This window comes from Oncorhynchus kisutch, linkage group LG27, assembly GCF_002021735.2.
Source record: "Oncorhynchus kisutch isolate 150728-3 linkage group LG27, Okis_V2, whole genome shotgun sequence".
NCBI lineage: Eukaryota > Metazoa > Chordata > Actinopteri > Salmoniformes > Salmonidae > Oncorhynchus > Oncorhynchus kisutch.
Genome location: NC_034200.2, coordinates 20,550,588 through 20,572,340, shown reverse-complemented (window position 1 = coordinate 20,572,340; position 21,753 = coordinate 20,550,588). Strand labels below are relative to the sequence as shown.

Genomic DNA, 21,753 nt, shown 5'->3' with positions numbered 1-21,753 from the left:
AAGGTGGCTTGAAGTGTCTGGCTTGAAGTGTCCAGACCAAGTATTTATGCAGAACGTCCACGGGAAATAAATAACACAAGCACAGAGACCAATGATGATGTACACCGGCATGTGGCAGATATAATACGGGAAATTGGCACGATGTCAACTGTCAAGGATACTATACTCATTGAAGGTTGCTGTCGGTCGGATTATCGTCGCTGCGCTTGGATGGAAATCGGGACTCAGGAGAACGTTCAGACCTGTCTGTCACAGCAGCAGCGGATGGATTGAGACTGCTTTTCCTCCCGTAACTTTGTATTTGTGTTTTCTTTACACTGAGATAAAATAGGGATATTGTGGATATGATGATTGAATTTTCCCGTTGCACGGAATAATGATTCGTTCATTTCGTTTTGGAAATATTTGGGATTGAAAACAGCAAGGATTAGACATGGTGAACACATTTGCCTTGCCTCTCGGTAAATGTTGTCTACTTTTGCTTGTATAACATGATCTCTTTAAAATCGTAGTTAGATGGTCAACAGCATAAAGTTAAATCAATTCTTGCCATTGAACTTTCCAGCAATGACGCTTTAAAAACTATTTTAAAACGCTACATGTGAATTCATTATGCTATGAAACGAAATGATAATTTCTGTATTTTGTGGAACATCATTTTATTTTGTGGTTTAGTAACATACACAAACACAATTTCCATAGCCAATTGTTTTCTGGGTATTTTTTTCTAACTTTCATTTACTTTTATTTTTACAGCAGTAGTTACAAGTCTAATCACTCTTGGATTGTCTGGTACACCGGGGAAAAAAGCAGGTAACACTGAAATATACACTGTAGAGTTATTTATTTCCCTGTTATGTTGGAATCTACCTAACTGGGAAAAGTAATGTCTGTGTAATGAAGAAGACCATGAAACACCAGATCAATAACAATACATTTGATACATTTTTAATGTCAGACAAAGCTGGATGGTATAATGGTTCTGTATGATTGGCACCTGAACATTAATCTTGTGCTTCAGTGACAAACAATTCAGGGGTGACTCCAATAGGCCAATGTGGCACCTGGATAAAGGAGGCTGAGGGAGGCCTGTTCACCTCCCCCAACTACCCCCAAAAGTACCCACCAGAGCGAACATGTATTTATATCATTGAAGGTAAGACATAAACACCATCTCAACAAGTAAATGTTTTTTTGATTGGATATTGTGTTTCTTTTTCTTACATTTCCCCACTGTGTTTTCTCAGCTTCACCAAGACAATGCATCGACCTCTTCTTTGATGAGAAATATTCAATAGAGCCTTCATGGGAATGCAAATTTGACCACATTGAAGTCCGCGATGGGCCCTTTTCCTTCTCCACTTTAATTGGTCGATACTGTGGCCAGGAAAGCCCTTTGTATATTAAATCAAGTGGGAGATACCTGCATATAAAGTTTGTTGCAGACGGCGAACTGGAAGCAATTGGATTTTCAGCACGCTATAACTTCACTCAAGGTAATATAATTTTAAATACATCGATTTGCTTTAACCGTTTCAATATTTGCAGTGTTATTCTGAGGTTGTTGCTGAATGTGTGACTCCGACAGGCTAACTGTTTGTCTCACCCAGGCACACATGGAGACACACAGACACAATATTGACATAAAGTTGTACACATCATGCAGAGGATGCAGAGGACTTCAGCCAAACAATTTACCAGTCACAGCTCAGTGACTGAGCTAGAGCTACAGGAGACTGGTGTGGTGCTTACTGCTGTGTGTGTCCATATCAGCTGCTGCATTTGTAGTGCAGGCACACATGCTGCAACTGGGGAGGGGTGGGGGGGTTATCTCCTCCTTCACCCAGTTAATGAAAGCTTGTCTTCAGGGGAGTACAGCTTGTCAGCTCTGAGCCTCGGCTTAAGGGATACCCATGCAGCTGACAATTTATTACTGGCAGAATTTATAGGGCACTTACGTTGTGGAGGAGAGATGAATCCACTTCCTTGTTTCCCTCTCCCAATCAAAGCCATTCATCAGATCAATCTTACAAAAATGTGTCTCAATAACCTCACATTCTCGTTAAGGTTTTGACATTGCCAGTAGACATGGTTATTCGATATCACTGCCTGCCTTCCATTGGAATCAAGACTTGAAGTGAGTGGCTCATCCACAAGTTCCGATGAGATACTTCAGTGTCAAAAGATGAATATAGATTGATATAAATTGATTCCCATATAATCTCTCCCTGAAACACAGTGGCACATTTTGAGGTGTGAGGGTACATTTTGCAGGACTAATACTACAAAAAGTATCCATAAAAAAAGTATCCATGCAACAATACTCTAGCCAATAGAAAGCCTTCCCAGGCCTGTGTTGGTAGAGAAGTAGAAGCTGATTTCCAAGTGTTTACCTCAGAAGTAATGAATCCTTTAGTGCCAAATGCTAATCTCTTCTAATTCCTCTCATCAGTGGCAGGATAATTCATTGACCGATCATCATCTTATTACTACACTGTTACATAAGCGTAAGTGTTTGCAGTAAATATTTGTTTTAAACTAGATAGAAAAGCAAGATTGACATATGTTTAATATATTTTCGCATTTTTTTCAGTACATCTTCTGACACACACACACACACACACACACACACACACACACACACACACACACACACACACACACACAAACACACAGTGAATAATCCATGATACAGAGGTAAGAAACAAGAGGATTAATAAGGATTCATGGCTGAGGTTAGGTTTTAAATAGTTCAGCTGTCTCCTCCTTGCAGCCATGGTGATATTACAAAGATCTGCCTCGAAATATAACTGTTTTATATTTAGATTCATATTTCGAAAACTGGTTTCTCCCTCAACCTCATCTTTTTAGATTTTTTTCTGGAAAACATTTTGGAAGTCCCATTTTATCACTTGGTTCTCATTGCTTGTGCAGCCTAATCTGTATAAAGCTGGTCCAAGGATTATTAATCCACCTACAAATCATAATGGTGAAGCTTTAGGATAGAAGTCCTGTTCTTTCTGTCTCAACATTTTTTTTATGAAGGACAAGTGGATGATTGCAGAATGGATTAAACTAAGGACAGAGTTCACACAGTCAAGAATATGCATTGCTGGCCCTTATCCTTTCAGACACAGAACATGTATTTTGTGAAATGGCAGAAAAAAATATACAATAGGTTCACTGTTGTGTGCTCTCTTTTCAGATCCTGAATTTAAAGACATGGGTGTCCTACCGCCTCTGCCTTGTAGGTACACGGTTCTTCTTATATCACCTATGTAAACATACTGTATATTGTAACAGCAAACTGTTGTGTAACTAACACACTGTGCAATGGACTCTCCTGTACTACAGTTTGCGAATTTGATCTTGGTGGATCAGATGGGATCATTGATTCTGCAGCAATACTCAAAGAGGGCAAAGCCTTGCAGACAGAGGCTGTGGACTGTAGGTGGTTCATTCGAGCGCCACCAAAGGGAAGGGTCAGTACAGTTCTTGTGTTTTTTTTCTTCTTCATATTTGCAATATCCCTCACTCCCATTCTCCATTAGTCTTCTGGAAAACATGCTGTTCAAAAGATACACAAGTCAAGTTCCCATTTGGTTGGAAACCTGTTGTTTCACACTGTTATAATTTTTTTTTTGCAGATCTATTTGCGATTTTTGGAATATGAGATGCACAACTCCAATGAATGCAAACGTAACTTTGTGGCTGTGTACGACGGGAGTAGCTCAGTGGAGCACCTGAAGAACAAATTCTGCAGCACAGTGGCCAACGATGTCATGTTGGTTACCTCAGTGGGGGTCATACGAATGTGGGCTGATCAGGGCAGCCGAAAAAGCCGCTTCCGGATCCTTTTCACAACCTTCCTAGAGCGTTAGTGAATTAATTTGATGCCATTTCCACTCCATCTACTGCTATGTTTAATTTTTGACACATTGTTTGAAATGTTCCAATTAGTTTGTAAAGAGAGGCAGTCGCAGGGAATACAGGGTCTCCTTTACAGGGTTATTGTATCAATGTAAAAATATATATATAGTTGTTTCAACTAATTATTATTAAGTAACTGGTTCCACAACCTTTTTTAGTTTATTCAACTTTTCAATCAATGTATTAACTGAACTTACTTAGTTTAGTTAGCCCAAACTTAGCTCCAACTTGGTCAACAATTCAGTAAATTTAAAATGATGTCTTTGCTCAACATGCCTCATATGTTCATTCAACCAGAAATTATTATATGGGCATCTTCATCAGCAACAACAAAAAGTCTGTGGAACCAGTTACACACACACAGTGCTTTTGACATACAATATTGTCAACTTACACATTTGACACATGTTGAAATATATGATTACATTGTCCATGTATACAATAATTATTATTCAACATGTCCTCACCTGCAATTTGAACTGACAACCTCTTGGTTTACAGAATACAAATCTTCCTGCTATGCCTGTGTCAATGATTGATTTGACCTGTATTGCTACACTTTGCACTTCAAAGTAAATCTCAGCTCTGTTAAAAGTACACTCAAATAAAACTATTTTATTTATCACCGTGATTAAGGAGTAACATTAAAACTGAGTAATATGCCCCACCAACATTAGGCAACTACTGTTTACAGAAAACCCTAAATGTTGAACTAAGTCAATCAGATCAATGATGAGAGAATAGTCAGATTAACTGATAATTGACAAAGACATGGTGGCGTAGCAGGAAGATCAGTATGCTGTGAACCAAAAGGTTGTGAGTTCAAATCCCAGGCAAGTTTGTTGAATAATAATTACTGTATAAATGAACACACACAATGTAATCATGTCTCTCAAATATATCAACTGAAAACATTGTATGTTAAAGGCACTGTGTGTGTAACCAGTTGCATAGCCTTTCTTAGTTAAGATGCCCAAATAATAATTTCTAGTTAAATGAATATATGAGACAAGTTAAGCAAACAGAGCATTTTAAATTGACTGAATTGAGCTGGAGCTAAGTTTTGGCCAACTAAAAATGTTAAGTTCAGGTAACACTTTGACCGACAAGTTGAGTAACTGTGGAACCAGTTACTTAATAATAATTAGTTGAAACAACTAGATTTTTTAAAAACAGTGTAGTAACAACACTCCTGGACCAAACGTGGTCTATAAAGCCACTTGCACACTGCCACATTGAACCCCATCAAACACCAACAAACACTGACAAAAAAAACTGCATATAGGTGTCTGTTTGTTGGCATTTGTTGAAGTTTGTTGTGGCAGTGAGCCTTATTGGCAGTGAGCCTTATTGTTTGCTTTTTAATCTAATTCATTAGTTTAAAACTCTATTTAATGTTTAGGGAGTAAAGCTATCTTCCCCTTGTTTTCAGCTCCATGTGAAGCGGAGGCTTTCTTTTGCCATAGCAACATGTGTATCAACACCAGCTTAGTGTGCAACGGGATCCAGAACTGTGTCTACCCCTGGGACGAGAACAACTGCAAAGGTGAGACACCTGTTCCATTTGGGTATAGAGCTGACAAATATGAACTACAGTCAATGTTTTAGGTTAACCTGTATGACAAAAGTACAAGTTAATGGTGCCTTCTAAATGTAATGTTGATAAATCTAAATGTAATGTTGATAAATCTAAATGTAATGTTGATAAATCTAAATGTAATGTTGATAAATCTAAATGTAATGTTGATAAATCTAAATGTAATGTTGATAAATCTAAATGTAATGTTGATAAATCTAAATGTAATGTTGATAAATCTAAATGTAATGTTGATAAATCTAAATGTAATGTTGATAAATCTAAATGTAACATTCATCACAATTCAAACCTAGCCGCCAAAATAGAAAACTTGATTGTATGTAATATTTACTGTCCACAGAGAAGAGGAAAGCCAGCATCTTAGACAATATTGACCACACCAATGTCGCAATCATTCTAGTCACCTGTGGTCTGGTGGTTGTCCTTCTCATTGTGGCAAGTATCATTCAAGTTAAACAGCCACGCAAAAAATACATCATCAGGAGGGATGACTTTGACCCCACATTGCTCCACGAAACCTTCGAGCCACCACATTATGAACTGTGCACTCTGCGGAGGGCAGCCTCTGCCGACCACATGAGTGAAATGGCTATGGCCGAGGACTTTGATAAGTTTCACAAACTCACACGGTCTTCGTCCAAATGCATTCGTGACCACCACTGCGGCGGAGCCCACTCCCAGGTGTCCAGCGTCAGGGGAAGCCAAAGTAACCTGAGTGTGCGGGACGCAGCCATTATGTCAGACATGCCTCTCTCCCAGTCCCACCAGGCCACACCCTCCAGCCACAGGAATATACTGATGATGAAGTACAGTTACTCACAGGATGGGCAGGATGGTTGTGACCAGGATGACGACATGGATGACTGTCAGACCCCGAGCCAGAGCCACCATGTCCTGGCTGCACATCAGTCAATGTCCAATGATTTCTGAGGTATGAGGAACATGCATGCCCTACAACCACACAAATGTTCTGTTCCTCTTTGCTTGTTCCATTTGTTTTAAATAAATATGTTTTTGTTCTGCTTGGATTCACACGAGTAGCCTACAAATTAAGAATGCATATCATGGAATGGTTGTGGTTTTGTAAGTATTTTTTGTGAACAAAAAAACATACACATTCTGATATGATCTATGGTGTCCCCTTGGTTTTAATTTATATACTGTATGTTGTGGATATGAAGTTGTTTATTTTCCCCCTTTGACTGTGTACATGAAAAATACAATATACATCATGTGTTTGCACCTGTTATGATTTAATATTTAGCTTTTTATTGTTGAATGGTGTTTTTTCCTGTCAGTTATAATACATTGTTCCCTCTGTATTGTCTAGACTACCCCATCTCCAAATACTGTACCTCTGTTTTGTTATTACATTTACAAATGTATTATCATTTTACATCAACATCATATTATTAAATGCTTGGTTTTGTGACACATAGAGTGGTAGTAATAGAGGATAGTATGTTGACCACAGGAAAAAGCATGATGAACGAGTGGAACTAGGAACTACCGAAACTGTTTTTCACATCAAGTCGGACAAAAAGCTGCAGCACACCTTGGTCCAGAGCGAGGTTTCGATTCTAATAAAGTATTTTCACCTTTTCTGACATTCAAATGTCATGTCAGTTTGCTATTTAGTTACGTCCCACATGTTTAAGTGTACTTCTGTTGGCTAGTCTCGTAATTTATATATGTTCTTGAATGACGTAACTATCAATAAATGTCCTTGGATGAGTAGCTAGCTAACAGTGGGAGGAGAGGTTTCCAGCAGCTCGCGCTCATTCATTGATTCAAAGTCATCATGGCAGAACAAAGCCTACTGGAAACTGAGGCGATACAATGTAACGTTAATGCTAAAGACACCGGCTTCAAAAAACGTTTAGGACTGATCGCAACTGGAATTGTCGGGGGGTCATTGGTTGCCCTTTACGCTGTTGCAGGTCCATTTGTTGCACCTGCTTTGAGAAAGGTGTGCCTACCTTATGTTCCCGCAACTACAGCACAGGTGGAAAATGTCCTGAAAGTGCTGCAGGCGAGATCTGGATCCCTCGTGGACATCGGAAGTGGGGATGGAAGAATAGTAAGTACACTTAGTAGTCTGATCAGAAGACGACCAGCCATTGTCTGAATTTGTGATTGTGACTTCACTTTTGATTGTTAAGTTAGATACTTGGGTTTGTGCAATTTGCAAGGGTTGCACTCTTGACAGGAAATTAAAGTTACAAATTGCATTAGAGGGAATTTAGTTGTAGCCTATTAGCATCCCAGAAGACTGTTAGGCTGGACATGTGTAGTATTATGTTGCTCCTATCACTGGCACTTTTGATTTAAGCACGTATTTCATTTCTGTAGGTGATAGCAGCTGCAAAGAAAGGATTTCGAGCTGTTGGATTTGAGTTGAATCCATGGTTGGTGTGGTACTCTCGTTACAGAGCTTGGAGAGCGGGTGTTCATCATTCTACTTCCTTCCACATTTCAGATTTATGGAAGGTTAGTCAATCCACCAATGATCATTTACAAATTATTCTTCATCCAAAATAACATTTATGTAGTAGCCTAATACCCATTACAGGGGGGACTAATGTTGGGTCTTTCTTTGAATGTATGTGTATGCCCTGGTTCTCAGGTCAGCTTTAATCAGTACTCGAATGTTGTCATATTTGGAGTACCTCAGATGGTGAGTTTAACTCTTATTTATCTGCTAGACTTGACAAAATAATGGTAGCTTTTTATTTTGTAAATGCCACCACACATAGCACTACATCAACAATATTAGCCTCAATATGATGATTGATTGTATTACTTCACAGATGGATAAGTTGGAGGGCAAACTGCAGACAGAACTACAGAGCACAGCTAAAGTGGTGGCCTGCCGTTTCCCTTTTCCCACCTGGGCACCTGATGGCACCGCTGGAGAAGGAATAGACACTGTGTGGGTATACGATGCAGAGTCGTTCAAAACAGAAAGAGGAACACATCAGGGACATTTTGTAACTCCACATCAGCCCCTGGGCAATGATGACACTACCACGTCATACTAATTGTGTTCATCCCTGAATGCCTCAGGGATTTGTTGCTTTCAAAATCATTCCCAGGATGTTATCAAATGTGTGAGAGTCAGTAATAAAAAAATTGTGATAATTTAAGCAAATTCCCCATCTTGCATTCCTTACTACCTAACACAATTCATTTAATTTGACTGAATATGGAATTAAAGTTTTAAAATGTATTTGTTTAATGTTAATTTTTTTAAATATAAAAGTGCGCAGCTTACTCTTGTACGGTAACTCAATACCGTCAGCATGTTGATAGTTGCTGTGCATAGCAGTTTTTACCGTAGCTTAGCCTAGCCCCCGGGCCCCCGGAGTGCCTGATAAAATTGCTACATTGTATCCCCACGGGGAATCAAATAGTGAAGTTACATTGTAACCAGTCATCGAATCGAACATCATTCTGAGATGTTTTTTTTTAGTTCGCTGGCTGCTAGGCTTTTCACCAACTAGCCAGACGGTGTTGTGTGTTGACTGAGGAGAGGACAGTGTGCGTCAGCATTCAAGATGGACACCGCCGAGGAAGGTAGCTAGCAACCTCGTCAACCCATCTTGTTAACAAATTTACGTTACAGAATGAGTTAACCTCCTGTTGTGACACACATTTGATTGCGCCTCTAGGAATCTGTTTTGTCGCAAATTGACTAACCGTTTTTTTCTACCGAAGCTACAACCTGCATGAAGTAGCTAGCATCACTAGCTAACGTTAGCTAGCTTTAGCTAAATTACATGCACTCACCACTAAGTCCAAGATGAAGTATAACCCACCTTTATCACTGCTAGTTAATAGCTAGCTTACTGACTTCTCTGCACTTCTACGCGTTGTTGATTACATTTCAATTCAATAGACGTGTGATGTATCCGTCCTCCAGTTCTAGCTAGTTAACTAATCAACATAGCTAAGATAACAACAACAACAACAACAACAATATAGAATGTACCTGTTTGCCAACCCACCCAGTATGTGCCACCCATTAGTGCTGCCAATCACTTGATCAGTGACAGGTAATGCATGGAAATGATTCGTTGCTCTCTTGTAAAGTTAATCAAAAGCCCCAGAGTATTTACAAATGAAAGGTCCTGACAAAAAGAGTCTTGAGATCACTGAAAGATCTGCTAGCTATGTTTTCATGCAAGTTGCACATTATGGTTTCTCAAAACAAAGCCTATCTGAATTTCATGAACCCTGTTCTCGATTTTGTCTGATTCATGTCCTTGTCTTCTGCAGGGGATATATGCCGGGTATGCCGGTCTGAAGGAACCCAGGACAAGCCACTATATCACCCCTGTGTTTGCACAGGAAGTATAAAATTCATCCATCAAGAATGGTATGTGTTGCTGGTTGGTTGTATACTCAAACACAGGGCCAGTGGCATTTCTTTAGAGACAGACTGGGTTCTTGCCAGAGCATGATACATTCAACAGAGAGGAGCAGAGCCAAGTATTGCTATGGGAACGGTGTAATGGGAAGCCAGGGTTTGACAAGTTGCCATGAAAATGTGATCTGTTAGCCAGAGATGGGCTCTGCTACTAGATCACTCTCTGTGATAAATCTAGCTAGATGGACTGTCCTTAAGCAACTGAAATTGATCTTTTATATTGCTGCACATGTGACACCACACTTACATAATCCATATGTATTTTCACAGCTTGGTACAATGGCTAAAACACAGCAGAAAAGAATACTGTGAGTTATGCAAACACAGATTTGCTTTTACACCAAGTAAGTCATTCAATTTAATTTCCTTCTATATACATATTCTGTTTAACATATTATTCAATGCAGCATTTACTTAAGTTATATGGGGTTCCAACAACGTGACTAACGTATAGGCCTAACCTACCTCATAGGGTCATTTGCCTGTTTTGACAGGGATTGCAGTTCAATATCATCATCCAATGACTGACCTCTAACTTATTTTTTGAAGTATTTTATTTTGAAGTGCATATGCAGTCTTGATCAGCATCAGGAAGTATTACTTATTCTCATTTGAGTAAGACTGTGAGCTGACCTGACTAGTTATCATTCAAGACAGGCCTAGGGGACACACGCATGGCCTTGTCTATACTAATCCATTACTCTAGTGTTGCTCAATCTAATCTCTATTTCTCTTACCGGAGTCCGTCTGCCATCCTCATTCATTTAGTGAGAGATTTAAATTGTAGTTTTCTCAGATGATTAAATTGTCTAAAGGACAAGCATAGTCTGTCATGATACCAATAGAAAATACTTTGCCACATTTCTGACCAGACAACTATTATGATCCAATGCAAGCTTTTCTTAGTTCTGAATGGACCCAATTAGGACCAGTAAAGGAAGATTGGAATTTGAGGATGTGAAAAAGAAATATCCTGTTTTGATACTTTCTTTCCTCTGTTTTTTCCAGTCTATTCTCCAGACATGCCTTCCCGACTGCCTGTTCAGGACATATTTGCGGGGCTGGTGACAAGTGTAGGCACAGCTATTAGATACTGGTTTCACTACACACTAGTTGCCTTTGCTTGGCTGGGAGTCGTTCCTCTCACAGCATGTAAGTACAAATGTTCGAAAACACAGTCTAGTGGTACATGTTGTTCAGTAAGCTATCCATTGTTGGCCTTGTTGAATATGTCAGTGTGTGTTGACGGTCTTATTCCCGCAGGTCGCATCTACAAGTGTCTGTTTACCGGCTCTGTGAGCTCACTCCTTACCCTGCCATTAGATATGCTTTCTACGTAAGATGGTCATAATTTTTTTCTCCTGAACCGGTACAAAACAATATCCTGTAAAAACATTAAACAAATGTTGTCTAGTCATTTAGCCAATAACATTCTGACTCACCATGAGACAATTGTAATGTCCCTTCATCCACAGAGAGAACTTGATGGCGGACTGCTTGCAGGGTTGTTTTGTGGTGACGTGTACACTCTGCGCCTTCATCAGTCTGGTGTGGCTGCGGGAGCAGATTGTTCATGGTGGCGCCCCCCAGTGGCTGGAGCAGAATCAGCAGCAGCAACCACAACATGCACCAGCTCCACAACTTAATGAGGTAACCAAAAATCCCACTACAAATTCAAGTCAAAGTCACTCTTTGGGTGAACATAATTATGTGTTAACTATAGCATTTCTTCACTGCAAATTTTCATTTCTAAGTTGAGTCTTAAAGAGCGCTCAATACACTCTTCCTTAACCAGAGATAGCCTCTTCTAATGTTCTGGAGCTACCGCGCCCACCTTTGTGTCCCATGTCTCTTCCCCAACAGCAGGGTCCTGGGCAGGGGGCGGGTGAGAACCAGCCTGCTCCTGCTGCTGCTGAGCCCCTGGCGGACAATGGTCCAGCGGCTGAGGTCCCTGACATCCAGGTGGAACCGGCAGAGGACATGGAGCTGGAGGACGAGGCTGGGGCTGAGGATTTAGGGGATGCCAACAATGGTGCACAAGGTATGAACCTTCGAATGGAAAGGATCTAGCCTGGACCCAGATCTGTTTGCACCATTTGGTATAAAGGCATTTATAGACTGGCACTCAGGCTATAAAGGTTCAAGATGTTAACCTAATGCAGCCTTATTTCAAAGGTTAATTTAGGATGGTGGCTTTGCATTTTACAACATTTTTATATCAATGTATATTTTGTCATCATAGAAATTAATCTGTAGGCGATATCTGGACTGCTTGTTTGACAAAGTGTTAATTTGAGGTGTCAATAAGTGCGGTTCTGCTTTTGTCTCTTTGTAGATGACATGAATTGGAATGCCCTGGAATGGGACCGGGCAGCAGAGGAGCTAACATGGGAGAGGGTGAGTTTGAATTAGAATTCCCTCCGGCCAATTTGTGTGTTTTACCCATTGGTCATTGTTGTGTATAAGAAATGTGAAGTGAAATTGAGCATTCTGTTTTTTTATTCACAGATGCTCGGTCTTGATGGCTCCTTGGTTTTCCTGGTAAGTTGCTCATTCCCCATGTTTGATGAAATGTCGTACTCTTTTGAGAAAATCTTCAGGTTGTTGTAAATATGTTGTCCCTCTTTCTTCATCAGGAGCATGTCTTCTGGGTGGTCTCACTAAACACACTCTTCATTTTGGTGTTCGGTGCGTGTCATTAAACTTATGTTAAGAGTGCCATTTTGGTAAAAAATAAAAAAATTGTATATCTAAATGAATATTATAACAGTGACTAACATTTCTTTTCAGCTTTTTGTCCGTATCATATTGGACATTTCTCAGTTGTGGGTCTTGGCTTTGAAAATAATGTAAGTACCAGCTTAGTGTAAATTACATTGAATTTAAGGCCTTTCTCCTGCGTGTAACTAGAGAGATTATATTTGAAATCTGTATGAATAGATTTTATGAAGTTTGTTTTGGAATCTGAATGACTCGCTGCTTTGCAGTGTCAGAAAGAAGATTATTTTAATCATGTAATTTCCTGTTGCAGGTGCAGGCCTCCCACTTCGAAGGCCTCATCACCACCATCGTAGGCTATATCTTCCTGGCCATGACATTAATACTGTGCCATGTATCCTCTGGTATCTGTTACAAAACTGTGTTATAGCCTAGTTTTAGTCTCTTATAGACATGTAGTACCTGTGATGTATTGCATGTGTTTGTTCCTTAATGAAAATCCCAGGGATTGGCAGCGTTGGTGAGATTCCAAAGATCCAGACACCTTTTAGGAGTGTGCTACATTGTTGTCAAGGTACTGAACATTATGATAATGATTTTGTCCTTGATTGGGCTCAGAAGTATATACATACAGCATATTGTGTTTATCTTGCATACAGTATATTCTCAGTCTGGATTACAATATAAACTAACAATTTGCCTTCTATTGCCATTTGAAATAAACACTAGTTATAATACATATTAATATTATGATTAACCAGGTATCCCTGCTGGTAGTCGTGGAGATCGGTGTGTTCCCTGTCATCTGTGGCTGGTGGCTCGACATCTGCTCACTGGTAAGCCGACCATGTTCTTCTGCTTTCCTTTCAAAATAATAATTGATACCTCCATTTTCCTTTTATTGAAAAGCCAAATGTTGTTCTGTGTTGTTGCAGGAGATGTTTGATGCCTCTCTGAAAGACAGAGAGCTGAGTTTTGAGTCTGCACCCGGCACCACCATGTTCCTCCACTGGCTTGTAGGGATGGTCTACGTCTTCTACTTTGCCTCGTTCATCCTCTTACTGCGAGAGGTGAGATGGTATTCTCTCTCATACTGTCATATCTGTCATTTGAGGTGCCATAAACCTATGTCAAGAGATTTCTGCTGTTGAGTTATGTATCCAAATTAGATCTGTTTCTAATTGTCGCTCTAGGTGCTGAGACCTGGTGTTTTATGGTTTCTCAGAAACCTGAACGATCCTGATTTTAATCCTGTCCAAGAAATGATTCACCTGCCAATATACAGACATCTCAGACGATTAATTTTATCAGTGGTGAGTTGCAACCCACTTATTCCTATCTAATGAACAATGTCATAGCTATGGGTGCCTGGACAGGATATACAGTGCCAGTAACACTGGGTTTCTGGTCTTTCTCTGCAGGTGGTGTTTGGATCCATAGTTTTACTAATGTTGTGGCTTCCCATAAGGACGATCAAATTCATCCTCCCAGCCTTCCTCCCCTACAATGTCATGCTGTACAGGTAAGTGGGGCGGTAGGTAGCCTAGTGGTTAGAGCGCTGGACTAGTAACCGGAAGGTTGCAAGATCGAATCCCCGAGCTGACAAGGTAAAAAATCTGTCGTTCTGCCCCTGAACAAGGCAGTTAACCCACTGTTCCCCGGGAGGCCGTCATTGAAAATAAGAATTTGTTCTTAACTGACTTGCCTAGTTAAATAAAGGTCAAATCATTTTTTTAAAGTCTGGTGGCCTGGAATAACAATGGAATGACTTGACTTAAGCCATAGGCTCCTAGTAATGTCATGAAGCTGTTACGGCCGAAGTCGACCGTGTTGCAATTACCGGAAGATAAGTCATTGGCCGGATTATGCCACGCTTACAACATCAATAACCAATGCATGTTTAGTAATGAATAAATGCCTCTTCAGTAACTAACAAATATCTCTGTAATGTACTCAGTTATGGATGATGATAATGTCTCTGTCTGTCTCTGTTTCCCAGTGATGCTCCTGTCAGTGAGCTCTCTCTGGAGCTGCTGCTACTTCAGGTGGTTCTGCCTGCGCTGCTGGAACAAGGTCACACACGCCAGTGGCTCAAAGGCCTGGTCAGAGCCTGGACCGTCACCGCTGGATATCTGCTGTGAGTGTCACACACAAACAACAACAAACCAACTCTCTGTTAGACTGTGAGTGTTCTTGGGCTCTATCATTTATATTGGAATCCATTATTTTACTGGGATATACACTGCATGACCAAAAGTATGTGGACACCTGCTTGTCGAATCTCATAAAAAAATTATGGACATTAATATGGAGTTGGTCCCCCTTTTGCTGCTATAACTGGGAAGGCTTTCCACTAGATGTTGGAACATTGCTGCAGGGACTTGCTTCCATTTAGCCACCAGCATTCGTGAGTTCGGGCACTGATTTTGGGCGTTTAGGCCTGGCTCGCAGTCAGCGTTCCAATTCATCCTAAAGGTGTTCAATGGGGTTGAGGTCAGGGCTCTGTGCAGGCCAGTCAAGTTCTTCCGCACTAATCTCGACAAACCATTTCTGTATCGAACTCGCTTTGTTCACTAGGGCATTGTCATGCTGAAACAGGAAAGGGCCTTCCCCAAACTGTTGCCACAAAGTTGGAAGAACAGAATCGTCAAGAAAGTCAGTGTATACTGTAGCATTAAGATTTCCCTTCACTGGAAATAAGTGGCCTAGCCCGAACCATGAAAAACAGCCCAAGACCATTATTTCTCCTCCACCAAACTTTACAGGTGGCACTATGCATTGGGGCAGGTAGCGTTCTCCTGGCATTCGCCAAACCCAGATTTGTCTTGACTGCCAGATGATGAAGAGCGATTCATCACTCCAGAGAACGCGTTTCCACTGCTCCAGAGTCCAATGGCGGCGAGCTTTACACAACTCCAGCCGACGTTTGGCATTGCGCATGGTGATCTTAGGCTTGTGTGCGGCTGCTCGGCCATGAAAACCCATTTCATGAAGTTCCATATCCTATGACGGTGCCACGTTGGAAGTCACTGAGCTCCACAGTAAGGCCATTCTACTGCCAATGTTTGTCTATCGAGATTGCATGACTGTGTGCTCGATTTTTATACACCTGTCAGCAACAGGTGTGGCTGAAATTGCCGAATCCACTCATTTGAAGAGGTGTCCACATACTTTTTTATATATATAGTGTAGTTCATGTAGGCTTTTCTCCCATAAAACCAGGGTTAAACCCCAGAGATGCGCTATTATAGACTGACACATATCCTCACCTCAGTCTGTTAGAAGACTTTGAACCCCATGTTAACGGTGCTGTCTGTGCCACAGAGACCTCCACTCGTACCTGTTGGGTGACCAGGAGGAGAATGACGATGATGCGGACCAGCAGGCCAACAACAATCTGCAGGGGAGGAATAACAACGCCATCCCTGATGGGCTGCACGCTGCCCACCAGGCTATCCTACAGCAGGGAGGTCCTGTCGGCTTCCAGCCCTACCATCAACCAATTAAATTCAGCTTCAGGGTGAGTCATGACTATAACTTGCATATAGTAATGATAATATGATTCACCTGGTAGGAGGTAGCCTGCCTAGCTATTCATTAGACCTGACACTCTAAGCCATCTTTGTCACAGAGCATTCAAATAAAATTCAATGTGGTCTATTCATGTGTATTCATTCTTGTTTTTCTAGATTGTGCTGCTGATTGTGTTCATGTGTGTGACACTGCTGGTGGCCAGTCTGGTGTGCCTCACGTTGCCAGGTGAATTCACTGTATAGTCCACTCAACTCACTCAATGTAATTGCACCGTCCCCCTCCACTTTCTTCCACATTTACCTACTGTCACCCTCTCTTACTCTCGCTGTCTCACCCCCTGTCTCCGCCACCTGCTACAGTATTCGCCGGCCGGTACCTGATGTCTCTCTGGACGGGCAGCGCAAAGATCCACGAGCTGTACACGGCAGCGTGCGGCCTATACGTGTGCTGGCTGTCCATCAGGGCCATCACTGTACTGCTGGCCTGGATGCCCCAGGGCAGGAGGGTCATTCTGCTCAAGGTCCAGGAGTGGACCCTCATGGTAATGCTCTGCAACACGGTAATGACTATCAACACCCACCGCCAACACACACTTGAACTCCTCTTCTTCAAACTCATTCTACTTCTAACTCATTCTTATTGTTTTTCCCCCTCACACTTGTAATGCAAACAGCAACTGAATTAGAATAAGCATGTGATTTTATTCTGCAAAATATATGGCAATATAGACACTTATAAGACATACACGAGTGGTTTCAATACGGTATGTTTTGGGGTTATGCTTTTTTATTATGCTGTGCTTTGTTTGTTTGCAGTGGCTCATCTCTTTTTAATTTTTTTATAAAAAAAAAAACAATCCCCCTTTTTCTCCCCAATTTCGTAGTATCCAATTGTTAGTAGTTACTATCTTGTCTCATCGCTACAACTCCCGTACGGGCTCGGGAGAGACGAAGGTCGAAATCCATGCGTCCTCCGAAACACAACCCAACCAAGCCGCACTGCTTCTTAACACAGCGCGCATCCAACCCAGAAGCCAGCCGCACCAATGTGTCGGAGGAAACACTGTGCACCTGGCGACCTGGTTAGCGCGCACTGCGCCCGGCCCGCCACAGGAGTCGCTGGTGTGCGATGAGACGGATATCCCTACCGGCCAAACCCTCCCTAACCCGGACAACGCTAGGCCAATTGTGCGTTGCCCCATGGACCTCCCGGTCGCGGCCGGCTGCGGCAGAGCCTGGGCGCGAACCCAGAGTCTCTGGTGGCACAGCCCTAGACCACTGCGCCACCCGGGAGGCAGTGGCTCATCTCTGTGTGATTGAGTGGTTCTAGGTCATTCATGTCCTCTATATAGGCTGACTCCGAATGCAATCTGAAGTCCGCTCAGTGAAGTGATACCTACTTGTATCTGTGTTGTGTGTTTCTAGCCCTCTGTTTTCTATATGTTTTGTACTGTAGATCCTGAAGACTGTGGTCGTTGCTGTGCTGCTGGTTGGAGCCATCCCTCTGCTGCTGGGCCTGCTATTTGAGCTGGTCATAGTAGCTCCTCTCAGGGTGCCATTGGACCAGACACCACTCTTCTACCCCTGGCAGGTACTGTAAGGGCCACCCATCTAACACCAATTACCATATAGCTTTACATTGGATTGAAATGGTAATCTTAAAATGTTACACTTGCCTAATGACTCATCCTGAATTTAATTCCGCTGCTCTATGATCACTCCATACATTGTCTAATACTGCCTTCCTAGAATAGATTTCTGCTGATGTCAAAATGAGGGGCGTTGTACAAAACAAATTAATCAACGATTGGATCATCTCTAACCAATCCGTATCAAAGTTGATAAGGTCATCATGTTGGCTGACTCTGGCCTAACCCACCGGTTTCTGTGACCAATCAGAACGGTCAGAATGTATTTGCGTTTTACAAAATATCAGGGAGGCAAGCATGTCAGGGAGAAGAAGTGATAGTTTGGCCGGAGCGATGTGAACGGTCAGTCAGCTAATTTGACACTGCGCCTAAAACTTTTATGATGAAGTATTTAGCTTCCTGCAATCGGATAACAGAAGAAGAGGCAACAACAGCCAACACCGCTGTTTAAGACTAACCTGCTCTTGTTGGGACGTTTTGTTTCAGGACTGGGCTCTCGGAGTGCTCCATGCCAAAATTATTGCTGCCATTACTCTGATGGGTCCCCAGTGGTGGCTGAAAACCGTGATCGAACAGGTCGCTCCCACAAGACTGTTTTACTATGATTATTACCCTAATTAGTGTGAAGACCTGTAGTATGATGCCATTAATAATATAGCTCCGATTCATTATGAATACGTTTTGGAATTATATTGACTTCCTAGTGTTGTTCCCTCTTCTAGGTGTACGCTAATGGAATTCGCAACATTGATCTCCATTTCATCATTCGTAAGCTGGCTGCTCCGGTTATCTGTGTGCTACTGGTGTCTCTCTGTGTGCCCTATGTCATCTCTGCTGGCATCGTCCCCATCGTAGCTCAATATTCCCCAGGTAAGGCAATTATCAGATAATGAAAGTGTAATTATTGGTTATAGTTGTGTGCCAGAGAGATATAAATATATATATTATTGGTGAGGGAAAGTGAGCAAATGTATCATTGAACCTCTGATTGCTCTTTCTGTAGGAGTTACCATGGAGATGCAGAATTTGGTGCAGAGGAGAATCTACCCGTTACTGGTCATGGTAGTCATGCTGGTGGGAATCCTCTCCTTCCAGATCCGTCAATTTAAGCGCCTTTATGAGCACATTAAGAATGACAAGTGAGTACTCTGACATTTAAGCTCAGCACAACCACAGTTGTTACTTCTTGCCGATACTGACCTGACAAAATGGATTCCGGATGTCTCTCAGACTGTGTTAGTCTCCATTATGACAGTAGAGCACCATAGTTTCCAATACAAATCATAAAATGACTTCTCCAAGCCTCCTGAGGATATACTTGTTGGCATACTGGTGTGCTATTTATACTCTGTAGGCTCTCTCCTTTCATGGCATGGTATTTCTGAAAGTCTTTTTTTCCCTCTCTCTCTCAGGTACCTGGTGGGACAGAGACTGGTGAACTATGAACGCAAGGCGGCAGGCAGAAGCACCACAGCCACACACAGCAGCTCTTCCCAGGATTAGGAGCCGTTATCACCTGACCTGAGAAAACAGCCTCTAGCTGTGAGGCCTCTCTCCTCCCTTCTGACATCTCTTCACAGTCATGACTCAAGCACTCGCGTCTCGCAATGTCTTCTTTCACTACCTGCTTACAAGCGTAGCCGGAGAACTGAGAAGTTTGTTTTACAAAAAAGATTAAACAAAGGCAAAATGACCCTGATAACCAACCAACTTGGATTTGAAAAAATTGGTTAATCTTTGTACATCTTGAAAGAAAAAAATAGTATTTTGTGAATTAATTTATTTAAGACTTTATTGTGTGAGTTCCTGTCGTTAGGTCTGGATGGACTGCTACAGTACCTAACCTGTTTGAATAGGAGGAGGCAGAGTCCCGGGAAGCCTCTTTTCAGGTCTGCTCTATGGGATAATCCCATTGGAACACATGACTGAAGCTCTGCTTTAGAGGGAGCACTGTGAGACAAGGCTGAAGAACTTTGGGATCAGTTTTTGTAGGTTGTATTTATTAGTTTTGATTTCCCTTTTTAGGGGTTTAGTATTACAGTGTGTGGGTGAGAGGTTGTTATTTGCAAGAAAGAAATGGGTGATTTAGTCTTTCTGTAGCAGGGCTTAAAGCAAGGGACTTTTTATTTCAGATTTATAGATTTCGGTTCACTGACCGGCCACAAAGGAGCTAATGAGTGTGTCAGGCTTCCCTGAATAGCAATATACTGGCTTGATGGTCTCCTGTCTCAGGCTGGGGTTATTAATTAACCTAGCTAGACATATATTTATATGATGTAGCTTTAGTGTTTAGTTTCATTTGAGAGAACCCTAAAAGGCAGAGTATCTGCTGAGTTTGGCATTAGGAATTTACAAGATTGTAACTGTGCTCATGAAATTTGGATAATTTCTACTCTACATTTCTTGCTACACCTGTTCTTACTTATGCACGAATATCAGTCTATTGCACTTTAAAAAAAGCTTTAACATAGTGGCAATCATTCATAAACCATTTTAGTTCAATCAAGTCAGTATTTCAATCTGGGGGTGAGGACACTAAAATTAAATATGAGTTTTCGATCTAGTTTGACATTTTGGGGCTGTGTGTTGATATGTTTGTAAATAAAGCTTATTTTATTTCATTTCACTGTGTACCATTGTCTTATCGGTTCCAGGTTTAAGACTTGATTTCCAACTTACAGAGAGTGTATTAAATCCTAAGATTCTACAAGTGACCTTCTAGTAACTTAATATACAAAACTGGATGCTGGTGTTTACCTGTTGAGTTTATGCTGACTCATTTTAAGCAAATATTCTATTTTTATAAGTGCATATAGAGGCAGTTTCAAGTTGTGTAAATCTTGTGTTGCTGTTTTGTATGCTTCATGTTGTTTTTCTGTGTGTTCCTGAGTGGTCAAGTGTGTATTGGTCATCTTAATAAATGGCTACTTGAAAAATCCCATAGAGGTGAATAATAGCATAAAATATTTCCTCTTGTGTTGTATCATGATAATAAGCCTTGCTCAGTCACCTCTTCCTATACTGCATGTGTGTTTGTTGGCGAGACATTGGCGATATAACATCCCTACATGGGAGGATTAACATTGTGTTAAACATTTATTTTTAAATACTGCTAAATTACTTGTGATTATGTGTGTGTTATTCCTTTCTTCACATTTGAGTTCTTAACGTAGGCCTACTCTGGTCAATCACTTTATCTGGATTTTGACGATGTGGAAATTTGACCTTCCATGAAGGCACTGCCCGGTTTCAAACCAATTCTCCCTATTCTGCATGGGGCTGATTCCGACCCGAGTTAAGCGTAAATGGAACGTCATTTTTTATACACTTTTTTTCTATGCGTATTCTGACGAATTTAAGCGTGAGAATAACATGCTATTCGTTCGTGGTGGAGATCTAAGAAATGAAGGTGTGGTGGAGGTGTCTACAGATAAACTGTATTCTAATCTTGATTTAATTCCCTCATAATTCCAACACTTTTACGCGCAAGGAAACCATGAATAAGGTCAAGCGAACCTGCCAGTTTCAAGTGGAAAAAGCATCTACTTTTTTCAAATATAAATAAAAGCATTCTCCATGCACTGCATTTTTTTAATTGACAAGAGCTATTGCTAAGAACAAGGTGAATGAGTCATCCATTTGTAAATACACATAGCAATTGTTTTAGATTATTTTTCCTTATGATCACTGAAGACGAATGTCAAACCTGTCATATGGAAACAAACTGAAAATCACATCAACATGAGGTATTGCGGCCCCATTTCCACAGTGAAGTAGGCTATAATAGCTGTGCCATTATTCCGAATATTTATTGTGTGCTCTCAATTTGCATGGATGAAATTTGGAGACCCAAGCTATAGGCTTGGGGCTGAACATAATGCGCTTTAGAATGTTTGC

The 21,753-nt window shown here is 41.2% G+C and overlaps 3 protein-coding genes across 4 annotated transcripts; all 3 read left to right on the top strand.

Moving 5' to 3' along the window:
* Positions 1-247: 247 nt before the first annotated feature.
* On the top strand, positions 248-8,673 carry LOC109872377 (neuropilin and tolloid-like protein 1). The gene is made up of 12 exons (XM_020463582.2): positions 248-461; positions 757-813; positions 1,022-1,156; positions 1,248-1,496; positions 3,206-3,247; positions 3,355-3,482; positions 3,648-3,876; positions 5,363-5,476; positions 5,868-7,607; positions 7,880-8,017; positions 8,154-8,204; positions 8,338-8,673. The coding sequence occupies exons 1-9, from the start codon at positions 434-436 to the stop codon at positions 6,455-6,457; spliced, it is 1,572 nt and encodes a 523-aa protein (XP_020319171.1). The 5' UTR covers positions 248-433; the 3' UTR covers positions 6,458-7,607; positions 7,880-8,017; positions 8,154-8,204; positions 8,338-8,673.
* On the top strand, positions 7,170-8,673 carry atpsckmt (fATP synthase c subunit lysine N-methyltransferase). The gene is made up of 4 exons (XM_020463584.2): positions 7,170-7,607; positions 7,880-8,017; positions 8,154-8,204; positions 8,338-8,673. Exons 1-4 carry the CDS (start codon positions 7,329-7,331, stop codon positions 8,566-8,568), a joined length of 699 nt encoding a protein of 232 aa, XP_020319173.1. The 5' UTR covers positions 7,170-7,328; the 3' UTR covers positions 8,569-8,673.
* LOC109871671 (E3 ubiquitin-protein ligase MARCH6-like) lies at positions 8,349-20,797 on the top strand. 2 transcript variants are annotated; one of them, XM_020462617.2, is made up of 27 exons: positions 8,349-8,459; positions 9,000-9,103; positions 9,806-9,905; positions 10,227-10,300; positions 10,965-11,108; positions 11,220-11,292; positions 11,432-11,606; positions 11,820-11,997; positions 12,292-12,353; positions 12,465-12,497; positions 12,593-12,644; positions 12,747-12,805; positions 12,988-13,068; positions 13,180-13,248; positions 13,436-13,510; positions 13,610-13,744; positions 13,868-13,987; positions 14,096-14,196; positions 14,674-14,811; positions 15,999-16,194; positions 16,364-16,433; positions 16,568-16,749; positions 17,664-17,798; positions 18,343-18,432; positions 18,579-18,726; positions 18,860-18,995; positions 19,269-20,797. In XM_020462617.2, exons 2-27 carry the CDS (start codon positions 9,085-9,087, stop codon positions 19,357-19,359), a joined length of 2,736 nt encoding a protein of 911 aa, XP_020318206.1. In that variant the 5' UTR covers positions 8,349-8,459; positions 9,000-9,084; the 3' UTR covers positions 19,360-20,797. The 2 variants fall into 2 exon arrangements, with proteins under 2 accessions (XP_020318206.1, XP_020318205.1); XM_020462616.2 differs by lacking the exon at positions 8,349-8,459 and having other exon boundaries at positions 8,826-9,103; positions 16,568-16,767.
* Positions 20,798-21,753: the final 956 nt, after the last annotated feature.

What these genes read in the sequence shown, in the direction of transcription:
- LOC109872377 (XM_020463582.2), top strand. Translation starts at nt 434, where the DNA reads ATGGTGAACACATTTGCCTTGCCTCTCG. An exon ending in TGTCCTACCGCCTCTGCCTT is followed by an intron (nt 3,248 to 3,354) that starts GTAGGTACACGG and finishes CCTGTACTACAG; the next exon opens with TTTGCGAATTTGATCTTGGT. An exon ending in TTTCACAACCTTCCTAGAGC is followed by an intron (nt 3,877 to 5,362) that starts GTTAGTGAATTA and finishes CCTTGTTTTCAG; the next exon opens with CTCCATGTGAAGCGGAGGCT.
- atpsckmt (XM_020463584.2), top strand. Translation starts at nt 7,329, where the DNA reads ATGGCAGAACAAAGCCTACTGGAAACTGAGGCGATACAATGTAACGTT. An exon ending in GAAGTGGGGATGGAAGAATA is followed by an intron (nt 7,608 to 7,879) that starts GTAAGTACACTT and finishes TCATTTCTGTAG; the next exon opens with GTGATAGCAGCTGCAAAGAA. An exon ending in TATTTGGAGTACCTCAGATG is followed by an intron (nt 8,205 to 8,337) that starts GTGAGTTTAACT and finishes ATTACTTCACAG; the next exon opens with ATGGATAAGTTGGAGGGCAA.
- LOC109871671 (XM_020462616.2), top strand. An exon ending in CAGCTCCACAACTTAATGAG is followed by an intron (nt 11,607 to 11,819) that starts GTAACCAAAAAT and finishes CTTCCCCAACAG; the next exon opens with CAGGGTCCTGGGCAGGGGGC. An exon ending in TGACATTAATACTGTGCCAT is followed by an intron (nt 13,069 to 13,179) that starts GTATCCTCTGGT and finishes TGAAAATCCCAG; the next exon opens with GGATTGGCAGCGTTGGTGAG.